This window comes from Cavia porcellus, unplaced genomic scaffold, assembly GCF_034190915.1.
Source record: "Cavia porcellus strain 051 isolate PalLab524CR breed Dunkin Hartley unplaced genomic scaffold, mCavPor4.1 scaffold_25, whole genome shotgun sequence".
NCBI lineage: Eukaryota > Metazoa > Chordata > Mammalia > Rodentia > Caviidae > Cavia > Cavia porcellus.
The window spans coordinates 6,721,399-6,740,044 of record NW_026947508.1 but is presented as its reverse complement, the minus strand read 5'-3'; the positions used below and the strand labels follow the sequence as shown (position 1 = coordinate 6,740,044).

Here is an 18,646-nt window from a genome sequence, read left to right as displayed (position 1 = left end):
CGTGTGCTCACAGATCGTGTCACTTTGATGCATGTAAACCATCTTGGTTATCGTGTACTTTTAGTATTGATTTTATATCTGATAATTTAGAATTTTTGCAACTATGTTCGCAAACATAATTATCTGTAGGTTTTAACAGGCTCAAAGATCTGCTTAGCTTTTCTTGTTTTACAGAACTATTGATTTTATCTGTGATAAAATTTATTGTCATGAAGCTAACAAAGGAATAGCACACTATTCCTTTATATCTTAATTTCTTGCCAGAAATTTTTTTTTCAGAGAATCAACTTTTGCCTTTGTTTTCTCTTGTATCTTTGTTTTCTATTTCATTAACCCGCTCTTTATTATTTTCTCACATTTTCTTTGTTCTGCTTTAAAAAAAACTTTTATGGAAACATCAGGTCATTAAATGTCAATCTTTTCTAATGAAGTCTTTTGGGACTATAAGCTTCATTCCAAACTTTTAAAAAACTTGATTGAGGTAAAAGTTACATATCATAGATTTACCTTTCCTTAACGTAAAATTCATTGATTTTAAACACATGTACAATATTGAGCAATCATTACTAACAATCTAATTTTAGAAGATTTCTGTCACCGCAGCCGGAACCGCTGCCTGTTTTCTTCTTCCCGCCGTCTGTGGCGCGAGCCGCTCTGCTTTCCGCTGCTGTAGGTTTGCATCAATGAACATTTCGAATATTTGGGATCGTAGAGGACGTTTTCTTCTGTGTGTGACTTTCTCACTTGACGAAGTGCTTTTGAATTTACTCCTGCTGTGTCACGTGTCAGTAGTATTTTCTTCTTTCACTGTTGAATAATAGTGTATTTCCATTATTGTTCAGGAGCCAATATTTTCTATCGTTTATTGTGGTCTTAGCTTCACCCTTAAGTTACTTAGGAGTGAGAATTTTATTTGCAAACTTAGAAGGTTTTCAATTTCTCTTTGTGATACTGATTTCTAACTCAATTGCATTGTGGTTATGATTCTTTGATGTTCACTGAAACTGCTGTAATGGTCTAGTGTTTGATCAATTTTCCTAAATTTCCTGTGTACTTGGGAACTGTGCGTGTTTGCTAATGTTATGCACAGGGTCCTCCGTATGTCGTTAGATTGAATTTATTAGTTACTATGTTCATATCCTCTGTGTCCTTGTTATTTTGGGGTTTTGGCTTAATCTGTTAATTAGTAATCTGTTGATTATGGAGAGATGTGGATTAAATATCCTCTAGTGGTAAATTTATTAATTTTTTATAGTTTGGTCTATTTTGTTTATATATTTTTGAGGTTATATTATTAGGTGCATGCAAATTTAAAATTATCTCTTCTTGATAAATTGAATTTTTCGTCATTGTGAGATGACCCTTTTTTGAGGAAGAAGGTCTCCCTGCATTGCCCATGCTGGCCTTAAACTTGAGCTCCTCCTCTATTTACCTAATATGAATATAGCCATACCAGTGTTTGGGGGAAGAATGTATGGTTTTTGTTTTTTAACTGTCTTGTGACTTTGTTTTGGATGAATCTGAGTATACTACAGCTAGATTACATGTTTTTAAGCAGTTCTCTATCAGTTGCCTGTATCTTCTAATGGCAAGCATTAGAGTTGTTTGTAAAGTATTACTGGAACTCTTAGATACATGCATGTATGATGTGTATGCATGAGTTTTCAGTTGTTTAATTTTTTAATACAATTTTAAAACCGTCATTTGGTCCAGTTAGATTTATTGTAATTGCTAGTACACTTGGGTTTACTTCTACCATCTCTTTTTTTTTTTCTTTAAACAGGGTCTCATTATGTGGTTCAGGCTGGCCTTGAACTCCCAGCAGTCTTCCTGCCTCAGCCTTCAAGTGCTGAGATGACAAGCGTGCACCACCATGCCTGGCTACCATTTTGTTTAGTGCTTCTTGTCCTGCTTTGTCTTTTCGGTATTCTTGAGCTTTATTGAGGTGTTTCTTTTTTCAATCTTTTGCCTCTATTCGTGGGACACTTTTAATTTTTAAAAACATTTTATAATGCAATTATCTCAATCATAAAGTAGATAATTTGTTTTATTCTAATCAGAATGCACATAAAGTCTGCATGTGGCATCTGATTAATATAATTCCCTATTTCCCACTTGCACATTTTTTAAATGACGTGTTGGCAAGAGAAATTAGGTGGCTTGTGCTGTAGAGCAGCAGTGGTGACCCTGTGGTATGCGTGCTGCACAGGGCTATTTCATTGAAAGTTCTGAAAGGTTCACATCACTGTTCCAGGTTCCCATTCAGGATTTGGCTGACTGTATCTTTACACTGTCCTAACTTGCTGTAAGCTAGAGTGAATCTAGATTCCATTCCTTTATTAAGAAATACCTACTCGGTGGCATTGTATGCCTACTACTCCAGCACTCAGGGGACACGTGTGTTCTGGATGATCCCCTGCTTCCCGTGTGAAGGGCAGTCAGGTGGTCACACATTGTGATCCTGATGGGCCACTGCAGAGACCCTGTCACCCCTTCCCCTGAGTGTTTCAGAGCTCGGAGGTGGTTGTTTCCTGGGACCCTTGTTTGATTAGTGACCACAAAATGGAGATTTTTTTGAATTCTGTTCCTTTTGGGGTTTAGCAGCTAGAACCACCTATTAAGAATTTTATGAGAGAGCTGGGGATGTAGCTCAGCGGCACAAGCGCCTGCCTGGTGAGCTCAAGGGCCTGAATTCGATTTTCAGTTCTAAAAACAGAAAAGAAGAGTGTGCAGTGTCAAGAATTTTATGTACTCAAGTATTTAGGTTGAAAGTATAGATCATGCAGCAAAGGCATTTATGCACATTCTTTACCTTACTCATCAGTGTCTCAGGTTTTCAACATAATGAATCAAGACCCTAGAAACTACCATCACACACCCCACCCCACCTCCGTTCATTGTTATAAACGTGTATGTGCACAGGGTGATCAGGTATGTCAGTGAATGACTAAATTTTTAAAAATTGTTACAGGAAAAGACACATTGCCGTCAGTCCCCTCCCCCTTTTTTTTTTTTGGTCTTTTTCGTTTTTATCAGTACCAGGGATCGAACTCACAACTGCCAGCTTGCGAGGCAGGTGCTTTTGCCGCTGAGCTAAATCCCCAGCCCCTATCAGTCCTCCTCTTGACCATAATCATCTCGTCATTCTTGCCACTGTGGGAGCCCTCTTTTGTGAGTCTTTCCAAGGTGTGGTAAAAAATATGGCCAATGCTGTTGGGGAGTGCCAGCCCACAACAGGCAGGCTCGTGAAAACCCTGCGGGGAGCCCTCGCCCACCCCCGTCACTGGGTCTGGCGCCCCGCAAAATCAAGGTGATCAGGAAAGGTAACATGAGGGCGGCCAAACAGTGCCACCAGACACATGAAAGAAGTCTTCTAGAATTACTTTAGACAGTGAACGAGTGAAGGATAAATTTTGAAAGTGAGGAAGAATATTGGGAGGATTAATAGCAATGTGTTTTTTACCACAGTAAAGTTTTTTAAAAATTTAAGGATATACCATATTTCTCTACCACACTTTGTATATCTGATATATGTTTCTGTAATTACGGGTACTGTTTGGGTCACAATATAATTTTCTAATTTTCTCAAATCACCTGGCTGGGTTTTTGTTTAGTTTCTAGTTTTTTTATTTTTGAGACAAGTCTCACTAGATTGCTAAGTTGCAGACTGGACTCAAACTTGCCATCCTCCTGCCTCAGCCTCTCGAGTGCTAGGATTGTGAGCATGCACAGGCATACTCCACCACGCCAGGCTCACCTGTTTTTCTTCTTGTACTTGATGGGTTTCACTTTCTATATTAGACTTTGGACTATGTCCCAGTATGTGGAATAGATCCAACTTCATCTTTTTTACCCTTAAAATTTTGATTTGCTTACCTAATTTAAGTGTAAAATTAGTCATTGTCTTTCTAGGGATATATAATCCCAGCCCTTGGGAGGCTTAGTGGGAGAGTTGCTGTGACTTTGAGGCCATTTGGGCCTACATAGAAAGATCCCGCCTCAGGAAACAGACCACAGCAATTTCCCAAGCCATCTTCTCCCCTGTAGACCCCAGGTTCTGGCCTTCTACTTTTTTTTTTACCACACATGAAACATGCTCACCAGTGTGGTGTGCACTGTGTTTACACTCACTGGCACGCGTGGTTTCTGTTCTCACCCTGCCGTCGGCATCTCAGAGCTTAGTCCTGGACGCATTTGCCTTCTTCCTAAGGCAGATTCCTCTTGTGAGCGTTTGTTGAAACAAACTTTTTTTTTTCTGAAAAAGTCTTTTATTTCAGGCCGTTTTTCTTGCAGCTGAGGCTCTGACTCTGGGTTCTGCTCCAGCCGGACCTCTTAGCCCACCGCCTTCTGGCTTCTTATTTGTTATGTTAAGAAACGAAGGTTCCTTTTTTCTTAATCCCTTGTTTTTCTCTAGCTTTTTCTAAAATAGGTCTCACTGCTTTTGGTGTCCCAGTTTCACTGTTCTGTGTCTAGATGTGAAATTCCTTTGTGTATCTTGAGGCTTTGGGTCTCTTGAAACTTTAGGATTGATATGTTTTACCAATTCTTAAGAAATTCTCATCTATTTTTTTAAATTTAATTATCAGTACATTTTAGGTACACATATTGATCACATTCATCGTAGGGAATTCATACCTGTATATAACATAACTTGATTCCTTTTTTCTCCTTCAACTGCGTTTCCCTTATTTACAGAAGCTTTGTTTCCATTGTTTTCCTTCTTTCCTCATCTGTTTTTTCTTTTTCTTTCTTCTAATACTGTCCTTCTATCCTGTATTCTTCCAGAATTCTGACTAGACATTGAAGGTCTAACTGTATGCAATAGAGTGCCGGTCTAAAGTCTAATAATCATATTTGTTGCCTTCTGTGCATTAACTGTAAGCTTTTTGCAGCAGGGGCAGGGCTTGGGAGCAGGTCTAGTCCACCATATATTTCAGCAATAAACCTGTTCTTTTGAAATGCTAGCCTTCAGGATTTAAACAGAGCAGAGGCTTGCGGAAGAATTTAAGAGAGAAGAAAAGTGGCTTCAGGACGCTGCCTTATGAGTGCGGTGCTTGCTGTCTGTGTCCTTACGTGGCCACCCCGTAGGACCCAGCCCAGCAGAGCTCCTGCTTGTGTCTGACCAGATGGCAGCAGGGACCAGGGGTCTGACGCCCGCCTTGTCTCCTGGTTCTTCCTGACCACCCCAGGGCTCTGCATTTCCTCCAGTTCAAGTTCACTACTTTCTTTCAAGTCCCACGTAACACATTTAGCTGAAGAGCCATTATGTGTAGTCTGGTGTCCCTTGGTTTCTGTCATATCCTTTGGTTGGGACAGTTTCATAAAAGGTAGCAGCAGTGCTTGGGTGAGGAGGCCCAGGAGGCGGGGAGGAAGGGTGAGCCTCCCCAGGGGCCAGGTGTGCCGTGGCCCCTGCTCTCACTGCCTTAGGCAGTTAGAACATGTCTCCCCGTTACTCTGAGACAGTGGTCCACAGGCTGGGCATGCTGCTTCACGCCTGTAATCCCAGCCCTTGGGAGGCTGAGGCAGGAGAGTTGCTGTGAGTTAGAGGCCATTTTGGGATATATGGCAAGACCCCGCCTGGGAAAACAACAATGTCAAAAGAGTCCAGCCTGCCGCTGAGCTCAGTTCCGTACGTATCCCGCTTCTTCATGTGCAGCTCACCTCGTCAGGTAATGAGCACCAGAGTTCATTACTCACTGTGTAAAACAGTACTCTGTCTCCCACTGACCAGACTTCAAAATGTGGGTAGGTGTAAAAACATGTGTTTATCCTGAATTGTCTTTAGTGAAGAGAGGCAAAGGCATAGAGAACTGTAGAAATGGTAGGCAGGGCTTAGAAGGTAAACCTGGAAGACAAGGCTTTTGCAGCACCGGGGACCGAGCCCAGGGCTCCCACGCTGAACCCTAGGCAAGCGCCGCACTGCGCTGTGTCCCCAGTCCTGAGGACAGGAACTTAACCTGGACAGTGGCTGGGACTTCCCTCGCCCGAGCGCCTTATCCGATACCACATTAACTTAGTGGATGGCAACCCCCTTCCCGTTACAAAGCACCAACCTAAGTAGGATTTCCTTATCCGCGCCTTCACCAATAAGCTTGCTATTTTGGCTGATAATTTCGTAGAGACACAAGGCTTAATTGAGTCAATTACTCTAATGAGCTGTAACAGCCATAATCAAGAGTTGGTTATATTAGTCGGGTGTGTGGCGCACTCGTAATTCCAGCACTCTGGGAGGCTGAGGCAAGAAGATCACAAGTTTGAGCCCAGCCTGGGCAGTTTAGCAACTTAATGAGATCCTAACTCAAAGAAATGGAAAGGGGCCGGGTATGTAGCTCAGTGGCATAATTGCCTGCCTGGCAAGCACAGGGTCCTGAGTTCAATTCACAGTACCAAAAGTAAAACAAAACAAACCAAGAAAACCTGGAAGGTGGCTGAACTTCACTCAGTGATGGAGCATGTGAATTCAGGCCTGGGTACCCCCCACAAACACATCTATATTTATTTCAGCAAATGAGTTACAATAAATTAAGGCAAAAGGTTACAAATCCCACGCCCATTTCTAGTGACTCCAGACACCCTTCAATCCTGGATGACAGTCACAGTGTTCAGGCCCCTGCTCTAGCTCTAGTGCTTGACCTGTGTGTCCCACGTGACACTCAGAACAAGTGTGCAGAGGTGGGGTACGGGAAGGTCACAAAGCTAAAGGTTGACAGAGTGGCTCTAAACAGCTGGCCTGGGCCAGGACCACTGCCGCGGCAGACCGGATGTGTAAAGCCGCCCACTGCCACGCAGGGCTGCAGTCCGAGTCTTCAGAGCACGTTTCAGTCTGTCCGCAGGTGGTGCGGGCTGCAGACTGACTGCACAGTTGCCTCCTTTCTTGCGCATGGACCTGGGGGAGCCGGGGAGTTCTGGGTCCACACCTGCCAGCGCACTGACCTGCTGTCCTTTTCAGTTTCTGTTCCAGCAGCTGGGCATGTTGGTGTCCTTCGTGAAGAGCCACATCAGACCTTACATGGATGAGATCGTCACCCTCATGCGAGTGAGTAGAAGTGAGGCCTGGCCTGCTTAGCCGTGCTCAGGGCCAGGGACGCTCAGGCAGGTTTGGGTAATTCAGACGTGTTTCACGGATCATCGTGGGCTGTTATAGCGTGAATGTAAAAAGTGGAGCAAAGTAGCCCCCTGGGTTGGGAGGAGGAAGAGGAAGGGCCGTTGCTCCTGGCTGTCAGGTGTGAGAGCAGGGAATGGAGTCGCCCGAGCAGTCCTGAAGTCATCGTTCTGCCAGAAATACTGTTATTTGCCTCACGCAACAAAGCAATTACACTTTGATACTGTAACAGTGCTCTTCTGTACCCTAGAAAGCCTCCCCTTACTGCCCATGAAACTGGCCTGGGGAAGGGACTGGGGTTGTCATACTGCAGACTTTTCTCAGGAACAAGGGAACGCTCTGCCCTGCTGCCTCCAAAAGCACGAGTGTCACCTTCTGGCTGCTTTGGCATGTGAGAGAGGGCACAGGGCCAGACTGTATGATTTGCAGAGGCAGGTGCTGGAAGACACCACTGATGGCCCTGCTGTTTTTCCTGCTGTTGTGTGTAATTTTCATGGCTTTGTTGGGAAGATGGCTTTGTAGAGTAGAGATGGCTGTGTCCTTAGAGAGCTGATCCGTGTTCTCCCATCCCAGACTTTCGTAGTTAGCTTGGAGGACACCGCAGGCCCAGATCTAAATGGCCAAAGTCCCAACTGGAGCTTCCCAGCGCTGGCTCTCAGAACTGAAAACTCCTACGTGTATAAATCATTAAAGCAGCTGTTCCCCCTCCCACAGCAGAGGCCTCTGTGCAAGGAAGGTTTAGGCCGGGTTCTGAGAGCGGGATGGATGAGCCTGGGGAGGGAATCAGTGCAGTCGGGGCAGGAAGTCAGACGTTTCCTGAGAGAAGGATGGATCACTAAAACGCGGGGCTTTGAGGCAGCAGCCTCACCTGCCAAGTGCGGATTTCATTCTATCCCGGACGGAGAAGGTGCAGCGGGAGCGCCTCCCTTGGCTGTTGATCTGAGCATTTTAACGAGCTCCCTGGAGCCTGAGAGGGGACTAGTCTGAGCAGTGCGCTGCTGATGTCCCCGGCAGGCTGCTGGCCTTTGAGCGGAGGGCCCCTGCGAGGAGCCGTGGGACTGCACTGGGAGACTGGCGGGCTTCCTCTGGAGCCCGAGGGTGGCCAAGCAGAGGGAACCATGGAGATCTGCGGAGTTCTTTGGCAGCACTTTTTATGTAGAGTGAACATAGCTTTTTCAGAGCGAGTATTTCTCTCCCAGCAGAGAGAGAATAAATTTTACCAGCATCTTCTAATTTGGTCTGTACTCTCTAAATTGTTAACACCTTAAAATTTTTTTAAATAAAAATACTTTACCCTTGTGTAAAGCCTTCCATCTGGGAAATTGTCCTGGCTTTACTGACTTCTGTTCTTAATTATCTAGGAGCCCTGAGCCCTGTGTCATCTCCAGAAGGTGCCTGTCTCTTTCAGTTGATTAGAAATGACAGTTTTTCTTGGAGTCTGAGGCCCAGGCCACTTTGTCTTACAGTTTGAAGGCAGGCTCTGTCCATTGGCCAGGTTTTTATTTTAGTAATTTTTATAGGTTATAATTACATGGATGTGAAAAATGCTCATTTTGTTGAGGCACTATCCAGGGCTGATGGATGGAGTGGAGAGAACAGGTTTCAGATAGTCTCTAGCAAAAGGTAAATCCCGAATGCCAGGACACCTTGGTAGCCCTGGAGTAGAGATCGGGTGGTACCAAAGTAGACCAGCTGCCCTACTCCACCTCCAGGCTCTCTGAGTGACTCACGGTTAGGCATCTGTTCACTCTGCAAATGTGTTTGAATGGCTAGCGGATGCCACATGCTAGATCCTGAGGATATGAAGATGAGTCAGGGCAGTTTCTTGCCCATAAATAGCCTATCGTATGATGAATATTAAGCAAATTGAGGATCACAGGTCCTAGGGAGGTGGAGTGCAAAGGGACCCAGAGTGGACGTTGGTGGAGCAGGATGAGGGGAGCCATGAGCCAGGGCTGGACAGCCAGGTGGGCTGAGCTGAGCAAGAAGTGGAATTCTGGGTAGAGGGTGCAGGGAGAGCAAAGCCCAGGGGAGTGAGGAGCCCGCCCCTGGGGAAGCGCAGTTCCCTTCACCCTGCGTGGCTGCGACACGGGGCTCCGAGGGCCCGTGAGGAGGGCGGCCGGGGTTACCTGGCCCACCGCTCTCACTCCAGTTTTGCTCATTGCCCATCTGTGTTTCTTGGTTCACCGTTCAGTAGAGGGACACTTGGCACCCTTTCTGTGCCTCCCCTTTCATAGGAGTTCTGGGTCATGAACACCTCAATCCAGAGCACGATCATCCTTCTCATCGAGCAAATCGTGGTAGCGCTTGGGGGCGAGTTTAAGCTCTACCTGCCCCAGCTGATCCCGCACATGCTGCGCGTCTTCATGCACGACAACAGCCCGGGCCGCAGCGTCTCTATCAAGGTGAGCAGCCCGGCTCCTCCTGTCGTGGGGTCCAGGGTGGTCAGCCAGGGGGCGCCTGTTCTGAGTCTCGAGTTGATGTCTGCTCCCCACTGCCAATCCCAAGAAGACTGATACCGATGCGTGCGATTTGTATTCCATGTGACGTTTGCAGGCTCCTCTTGATTTCAGTATGTTTTGTCTTCTTTAGTGGATTAGATTTAGTACGTTGCTTTATATCCCAGGCCAGTTTGCTCTGATATCCAGCAACTGGTGCTGATCCATTGAAATAAGCACAGAGAAAGGAGATTAGGATGTAAGCACATGAGCGGAGAGGAACAGACTCAAGGCCGTTCTGAGAGCGCCTTTCAGAGTCCCCACAAGCTGGGAGTGACCCACACTCTGCCTGCCACCCCTTGGCTGGGTGCTGCCTAGCCAACTGTTCAGCGCCCTCGTTCCCTTTGCAGCTGCTGGCAGCAATCCAGCTGTTTGGTGCCAACCTGGACGACTACCTGCACTTGTTGTTGCCTCCGATCGTGAAGCTGTTTGATGCCCCTGAAGTCCCACTCCCATCCCGAAAGTAAGCACCTACCTTGGGATCCGCAACTGTTAAGTAGCTTTTAGTGTTTTGTTGAATACGATATTTTCTTTTTTGTTTTTGTTTTTGTTTTGAGGCAGAGTCTAGCTATGTACTCCAGGCTGACCTCAAATTGGCAATAATCCTCTTGCCTCAGCGTCCCACGTGCTGGCATTATAGATGTATGCCACTGAGCCTGGCTAAAGATGTCATTTTTTAAGTTGCCAGGATATCTTTGTGTTTGCTTAATTTTTTTTAAATTCCCATTATTTAAGGGCAGAAATTCCTTAGATTTGTAGAAATCTTGCTTTTGCTGGCCCCCCTGGAGTACGTGGCGGCCCATGTTACCTGCAGCACCTTAGAACTGCTTCCTGTTTCCTCAGCCAGCTGCCTCTGCCGCGGACTGTTTGTGTGTCGTGGTTCCTATATGCTCTTGGTTGTTGCAGGGCAGCGTTGGAGACGGTGGATCGCCTGACCGAGTCCCTGGATTTCACGGACTATGCCTCCCGGATCATTCACCCAATTGTTCGAACCCTGGATCAGAGCCCAGAACTGCGTTCTACAGCCATGGACACCCTGTCTTCACTTGTCTTTCAGCTGGGAAAGAAGGTAAGACAGGAGGCCCAAGCAAACGGTTGCTTTCGGTCTCATGCGGGAAGACTGTGAGCTTCTCCCTTTGTTAGTCTGTAGGGCTCAGGCCCCATCAGGGAATATGGAGCTGTTTGCTTTTCTGTTGTTTGTCTTCATTGGTCCATCAGGTATTTGTTAAGCTCCCTGCGTAGGCTGAAGAGAGCACAATAATCCAAGCCCGTGTTCTTGTAGTGCTTCTATTCCAATGCCACAGAGTAACCAGACACTGTAAGGGTTATGGTGCAGGTGCAGCAGGGTAGCTAGGGAGCACCCTCTGGGGAGATGCTGTGTGAGCAGAGACCCACGGACGCAGCCAGGCCTAGAGACCGTCTGCAGACAGAAGGAGCAGAATGCCCACGTGCACGCAGGTGTGAGAAGTTTGTTGAACAGTGCGACTTGAATGAACAGGGAGGAGGGCTTAGAGCTAAGGTCATAAAGATAGGGCAGGGTGACGTAAGGGAGAGACTAGCTCCTGTGAGGCAGAGCGTGGGTCTTCCTTCTATGTGACCCCTGGAGGAGCAAAATTGCCCTCCTCATGTCCGTAACTCACTCAGGATGCAGAGCCCAGAACTTGCCCAGCATCTCCTGGATCAGAAGCCTGGGCTGTGGAGCCCAGCTTGTCTGGTTTCCTCAGCCCTCTGGGGCATACAGATGCCCACTGCCACACTGAGGTGTATGAGTAGCCCACTGTGGTGGGCCATCCTGAGTGCTTGATGATGCAAGACTGCAAGTCCTTGGAGGATGCTAACATAGAAAAGATGCACTGGACTCAATATTGTCGCATGATTACTCTCAATCCTGTATGGAAAAATAAGCCATGATGGAAGCAGAGACCTGAGAGGCCAAATGGGACCAGGCATTTAGTTATCAGCACTTGGGAGGCTGAGGCAGGAAGATCAATTGCCAGTGAGTTAAGGCCCGCCTGGATCACATAGTGAGACCTTGTCTCGAGAAACAAAATAAAACAAAGAAGCCAGATGGAAGACGATGGGGACCAGAACAGGATTCTAGCCAGGGTGGTGAACATGGGTTCCTCAGAACAGCACCAAGCCAGCCAGCATCCCAGAGGACTGGCTGCGCTGCAGGTGCATGACAGCCGTTTCCTGCTTTCCACTCCCTGATCTCTCCTCTGCCCCACACAGTACCAAATTTTCATTCCAATGGTGAACAAAGTACTGGTGCGTCACCGAATCAACCACCAGCGCTACGATGTGCTCATCTGCAGAATTGTCAAGGTCAGTGCACTTCCGCTCTGCTTGGGGTCCTCTGCACTCTCTCCTCTTGGTATTCCTGTCCTCTTAGCTGAGGAACGTGTGTGGCTTTTTCGCTCTGGCGAACTTCCTTGAAAAATACAGTGAGTTCTTTCAGTGCTGCAGGCCTGGTGGTCTCTGTTGCACCTGCAGAGCTCCGCTGCATTCTGAAGGAAGCCAGCGAGCCTGGCTGCAGTCCATAAAACTGGATAATGCACGTTGAGACTTGAGTCTCCCAGTGTCATCCTGAATGGCAAAGTCTTTCGGTACTGTTCAGCCGTTCGATAAGTAAAAACCATTCATAGCTCTCAGGGTACAAAAGCAGGTGGCAGGCTGTTTGCCACCCTTGTTGCAAAACACTTCCCCACTTTTATCCTTAGTCTTAGTTTGTCTTCCCTGCTCACTGAAATTTTGGCTGTCCTGGAGGGCTGACCCTCGTGAGGTTTGTGCGTGCTTTCTGAGCTCAGAACATTCCTGGAGCTGTTTTCTGTAAACCTCTGCTTGCAGGGATATACCCTGGCTGATGAAGAGGAGGACCCGCTGATTTACCAGCACCGGATGCTGAGGAGTGGCCAGGGGGATGCACTGGCCAGTGGACCAGTTGAAACGGGACCCATGAAGAAACTGCACGTCAGCACCATCAACCTCCAAAAGGCAGGTCCAGGGCTTCCAGGGGACTTGGGAAGAACAGTTTGTTCTCCTATCTCATTCAAGACATTTAGCTTTGCTACCGCATATTTAAGCAAACCAGCAGCCAGCCCCAACATTTTTCCAAAAATCTAGATACCATAAAATCAACTTAGGCCATTTTATCTTTTTCTGGGTGTCTGACTTACAATGTTTTTAATAGAGAAAAAGTAGAGAACAAAAGTGTCTTTTGATGTTTCCTTGCAGCTTTGACAGTAGAACCTTTTTTGGAAATAAGGTTCTCATTCTCCCTCATCCCCTCCCTCTCTCTGTCTTTTTTGGTACTGGAGATTGGACGCAGCCTGACACATGCCAGGCAAGTACATGGCGCTCAGCTACATCTCTAGCCTTATTTATTTATTTGTTATGGTTTTGGTGGATTGAACCCAGGACTTTCACACTGACATATATCCCAGCCCTTTTTACTTTTTATTTTGAGTCTGATTTTCTCTAAATTGCTGAGTTACCCAGGCTGGGCTTGCACTTGTGATCCTCCCGCCTCAGCCTCCCAGGGTGTTGGGATTACAGGTGTGTGCCACCGTGCTCAGATGTAACATTCTCATTTTTTACATCAATAGAACAAAGCTAGTGAGCCTCCTACTGATCACTACAGTGCTTCAGTCTGTGCTGTTCAAACTTCTCGGGCTCCCCAGGCTTACCAGTTGCTGGGGCCCGTATTAAAATGCTGACTCCGATGTAGGCTGTCTGAGATCAGACCTGACACTGTGCATCCCAACAAGCGCCCTGGTCATGTGCTGCTTCTGAGAGGAAGGTTCTAGACCTTTGTCAGTACTGAGCTCTGTGACAGAAGCCACAGGTCTGAGCAGCCTTTATATGCCCCCAGCCCGCCACCTGAGCAGTTCAAAGCCTCATAGTTGCTTCACCAACTTTTAAAACAGGCTCTGGCTGACTTATTTTCCACATGCAGCGTCTCTAGAGACTGTCCGCTGTCCTCACTTTGGATTTCAGCATGGTTTCCGTCTTCACTTCAGCTCCCTGGCATTCCCAAGCCGTTGCTAAGCCATGATGCCAACACCTCACACTTTAGGGAGGGTCAGGGCAAAGTGGCCAGATGTACAATTGCACCCAGATGTTCACGCCTGCTGGGTTCGGAATGTTCTTCCAGGCAGCTGTCCTCCCTGCTTTGGAGCTTTGTTTTCTCTGCGTTAGGAAATTCCCCGGTAATTTAGTTTGCTTCCAGAAAGTTTTTCTTATTTTGCTTGCTTTTTGTTTTGAATTAGGGTCTTGTTACAATGCCCCATTGCTGGCCCTGAACTCTTGGGTTCAAGCGATCAAGCAACTCTTGCCAAGTAGCTGAGACCTCAGCTGTGTGCCAGTGTGTCTGATGCTTTACAGAGGTTTGATTTCTACCCAGGACTTGAAAAATAAGCATAAACCTTACCAAAAAAGACAAGGACTCTCTAGGTGACCTTAACCTGAAAGAACAGATCAATTTTTAAAGCCCTAGGCAAAATCCTTCCCAGTTGACTTTTGGATTCATTTCATTAAAAAGCAAATTGTGCTTCCACATATGCATGTATTTATCACTTTTAACTAGCTTTCAAAAACAAGTTTCCCACCTCAGTTAGAAGACATCAACACCATTTGTGAGCGGCCCTGGGCGTTCCCTCCAGCGTCAGCAGCTTGACAGTCTGCGACTCTGCAGCTGCCCTTTGCAGCGGGGCAGCTGGGTCCTGCACAGGTGGCCTTGCCCCCGGGCCGAGTCAGTGAGCATTGGGTGGATAGCCACTGTCGGTGCAGAACCTGGAGAACTAAAGCAGAGGCAGGAAAGGTCCACAGGTGGTGTGGCCTGTTTGCTGCCGTAGTGTGCGGTGGTCCTTTAAAACTTGGTTTTAAAGACTTCTTTACTGCCGTTTATCAAACAGTAGCCATGGTAATGTAATGGTAGCAGTAGCAGCCGCTGACAGTTCTGATGGCTTTCCGTGGGTCAGGCAGTGCTGTGATTACTTTACGTAATTAGTCATTACTTTTTTTTTTGAGACCAAGTCTTGGTAAATTGCCCAAACTGGTCTTGAAATTGCGTTACTACTGCCTCAGTCTCCCCAGCAGCTGAGATTGCAGGCTTGTGTTATCGCATCTGACTAGTCATTTACTGTTAATCTTGCTAGTAATCAATTGTGGTCCACATTTTATAGCTGTGGACTTTGAGGAAGTGGGAGTTAAGTCATGTGCCCAGTTCCTCACCCAGAAGCACATGATGGAGCCAGGTTTTGACCTAGGTAGTCTGACCCCACAGCCAGCTTTCCTATCCCGGTGCGGAATAACTCAGTCTGCATTACCTCCACCCAACCTTACCTCGTTAGAAAGACATCGGCGTTTGCTTGGTGCTGTGTAACACAGTGCAGTTGTGCACAGACCAGCTGTGTGGGGAAACCAGAAATCTGTGGACAGAAAAGGACTTGTTTCTATGTCACCAAGCAGAGCAAGGTTTCAGAGTCAGGAAGTGCTATCTAGTTTGATTTTTCCTTCCAGAATTATAGTCATAGAAAGTCTCTATAAAGTCAAGCAGTAATTTTTTGCTGTGTCTTATAATCGTACCTTCAGTGCTGACTAAAACGCTAATCGGATACAGTATCATTCACTGGTACCTAGCAGCAGCCCCACATCTGCGGTTTATCCCGGAGATGATGGTCATGTCGCTGTGGGTCGGGGGATGTAGCACCTGGTGGTCTTTGCACACTCTTGATGTTTTCCCTGATTTAGAGTTTGAGAATTTCTGCTCCTACTTAGATCATTTCCCCAGTTTAGGGAAGAATGACATGACTGTTCTGCTGGAAAAGTCTTTGAAGAACATATTTCAGAAGTTAGGGACTTAGTAGGTCAGCTAGGCCAGCTCGCTTAGATGTCCTGTGGTGCTCTCCACCAGACTCTGTTCGTCTGTTCCGGGGGGCCCTCTGGATACCTTGTCCTCCCGTGAGAGCCTGAAGCCCAGATGCGGCACACCTGTAGTTTACCCAGCACATTGCAGCTGCTGGGTGTGCGGGCCAGGATCCAACCTCAGAAGAACAGGCCCTCATGACTCCTGTTCTAAGCGCTGTTACAGTTCATTGTTTCCTTGCTAACTCACCAAGTCCTAAGCCACCCTGAAGCAGAAGCTGTGGTTCTCACTCTACTGGTGCAGAAACCAGGTGTAGAGGAGCTGTGTAACTCATGAGGCTCGGAGGCCAGCACATTAAACAGCTGGGATTTAAATCCCAGCTACTGAGCTCCAGGCCTGTTGGCCACCGCACTGGGCCACCCTCTTCCTCTTGAGAGCCTGGTCCTTGCAGCCACTGCCTAAGTTGCCCCAGTAATACTCAATGCTTTTTTTGTTTTTTTGAGACAGGGTCTCACTAAATCACTGGATTCCTTTTCCTCAGCTCAAACATTTGATCCTCGGACTCAGCCTCTGAGTGCTCGGATTACAGGCCTGCACCTCAGTGGGGCCAGGGAAGGTAGTGCTCTTGAGTTTGGAAGAAGGAGAAGTCTGTCCGCTCCTTTCTTGTTCACCACAGCTCCATGGCTTTGAGCTCATTGCTCACCAGTCATAACATGATTGATGGGCCTGACATTTCCCTCTTCTGGGCGACCCTCACTGTGGGTGAGGTGGTGACTGGCCCAGTTATACAGGACCCAGCTCCCTTCACACAGTGCTGGAGGCCACCAGACTTTTCAGATACACTCTGTTTCTGTAGATCTCTGCTTTGCTGATGGTCAGAGTCCAGCACAAGCCAGCTGTAGTACAGGCCTTTTCTATAGTGTGCTGTATTCCAGAGACTTTATACCTTTTAGTTAAACTGCATTCTTGGTTTATACCTGTGCTCTGGAGGAATTTGGTCCTAAGAGGTATAATTTTACAAATCAAAGTAGAATAATCATTAAATAGATGAGGGCCTTTAAGTGGTCCTTGACGCTAATGGTTTTCCATTGTTACCCGTGGGGTCACAGGCCTGGGGAGCTGCCAGAAGGGTCTCCAAAGATGACTGGCTGGAGTGGCTGAGACGGCTGAGCCTGGAGCTGCTGAAGGACTCCTCCTCCCCCTCGCTGCGCTCCTGCTGGGCCCTCGCGCAGGCCTATAACCCAATGGCCAGGTACGGGGCAGGCGCCCTCTGCCCGCCTCTCTTTGGGATAAGTGCAGAGAGGATGATAGGTAGTTTTTCAGAGACAGTAGTAAAAGGGCTAGTATGTATAATTTTGCTAACTTGTGAAATGAAAACAGAAAAGAAAAAGACGATTGAATAAACTTGTAAGAAAAGCATCCATCCTAACCTCGCAGACCACAAGTCAGTTCCTTTCCTTAGTAGGTTTGGGTCCACACTTTTCATCACAAAGTTATTTACAGCCATGAAAACAGGTATATAATAGGTGACTGTAACTTATTTCCAGTCCTAAGGATGCCTGATGCTGTTTTGCTACGTTACAATAAGACATCAGTCCGTAGGGAGATAGGCCCGTGGTAGCGCACCCGCCTAGCAGGTCAGGCCTGGCTCCCGTCCCCAGCACTGTGAACATAACACAGAACAGGTTTCACAAAAGTGTGCTGGGGACGGTGGCGTGCACCTGTGGTCCCACTCAGCTGGAATTTGAGGCAGGAGGATCACACAAGTTTAAGACTTAGTGACAATCCATTTCGACAAAAATGAACGAAACTGTCGTGGGTTTTGCTCGTAAATCAGCAGTTGGGAGAACTTGCAAGGACAACTTGCCTGTGCGCCCCAGCCGGTCAGCGAAGGTGGCTCACGTGGGGCTAGAGAAGCCACCGGAGCCGGGGTGCTGGCCTGTCTGGAGGCCTGGGGCCCTGACTGGGATCCCAGCTCCGGCAGAGGCCGGAGTTACTGCGTGGCCTCTGGGGCTTTCCCCAGCAGGTGTCTGCACTCGCACGTGTCCCTCAAGGCAAGGAAGTACAGGTAGGGACTTCTGTGACCGCCTTGGAAGTCCGTCCGCATAGTGTTACCTCTGCCTTACTCAGTTGTCACAGCGGGTGCAAAGGCCCTCAGGCACGAGGGAAGGAGACCTAAACGCCGCCTCTTGCTAGGGCAGTGGCAAGACTGTAGAAGGCAGAAGAAACAGAAGATACTACAGTAAACATCTTTGGAAAATAGAATTTGTCGAAAAAAATCTGTTTTTGGTGTCAGGGTTTGAACCCAGGCCTCAGGCAAGCCCCAGATAAGTTTTGGTTTTTGGTTTGTTTTGTGTGTGTGGGGGGGGGGCTGTATTGGGTTTTTTTAATTTGTTGAGACTGAGTTTTACTTTGTAGTGCAGCCTGGCCTTGAACTCACTATGTATTCTAGGCTGGCCTCAGACTCGGCTGCTTCAGCCCCTGAGTGTTGTGATTACAGGCATGCGCCACTGCATGGGTTACCAGATAGGTTTTTTGACACTTGACTTGGCTGTGCACGTGGGTGGTCTTCCATGAAACTGAGTGTGCGTGGCAGCAAGTCTATCAAATTGTCACACAGGCAAGCTTTACTGGTATTAAAGGAAATCCTAGCGTGCTATGATACCCAGAAGTGTACAGGCCAGGACTGACCTCTGCCCAAGCTTGGATAGCAAGGAAGATAATCATTTTAAATTTCACCCCCTTTGCTACTAGGAATTGAGTCCACGATCTCCATACTGATCTATGTCCCTAGCCCTCTTTTTTATCTTGAGGCAGGGTCTCACTAAGTTGCCCAGGCTGGGCTTGAGCTTGGAATCCTCCTGCCTCAGTCTCGCAGAGTACTGGGATTATAGGTATGCACTACCATGCCTGCTCTAAACAGTAAATCTTAAATAGACATTAAAGATTCGGTTTATAAAAACTCCTTTTTTTTCATTATGCTGAGGATCAAACCCATGTGTGCTGCCTGCTGCTGAGGTAGCATCGCGGCCCTTGGTTTACAGAAATTCCTGATGCCTGTGACTTACAGTCTAATGTAAATAAATAGAATGAAATATGAAATGGCATATTTATGACTTCCGGTGCTACTGTATGTGGCTGGGTAATGACTATGAAGTAATCCAGCAGTGGTGACTGCCG

At 47.2% G+C, this 18,646-nt stretch overlaps 1 protein-coding gene across 3 annotated transcripts in view; it reads left to right on the top strand.

Moving 5' to 3' along the window:
- Mtor (mechanistic target of rapamycin kinase) overlaps nt 1-18,646 on the top strand; it is a 108,257-nt gene that overhangs the window by 25,781 nt on the left and 63,830 nt on the right. For all 3 annotated transcript variants that reach the window (XM_003471204.5, XM_063235511.1, XM_023565752.2), the window contains 7 exons: nt 6,950-7,036; nt 9,340-9,507; nt 9,951-10,063; nt 10,507-10,669; nt 11,833-11,925; nt 12,448-12,594; nt 16,576-16,718. In XM_003471204.5, coding sequence (XP_003471252.2) covers nt 6,950-7,036; nt 9,340-9,507; nt 9,951-10,063; nt 10,507-10,669; nt 11,833-11,925; nt 12,448-12,594; nt 16,576-16,718 — 914 coding nt within the window. The remainder of the gene's footprint in view (nt 1-6,949; nt 7,037-9,339; nt 9,508-9,950; nt 10,064-10,506; nt 10,670-11,832; nt 11,926-12,447; nt 12,595-16,575; nt 16,719-18,646) is intronic.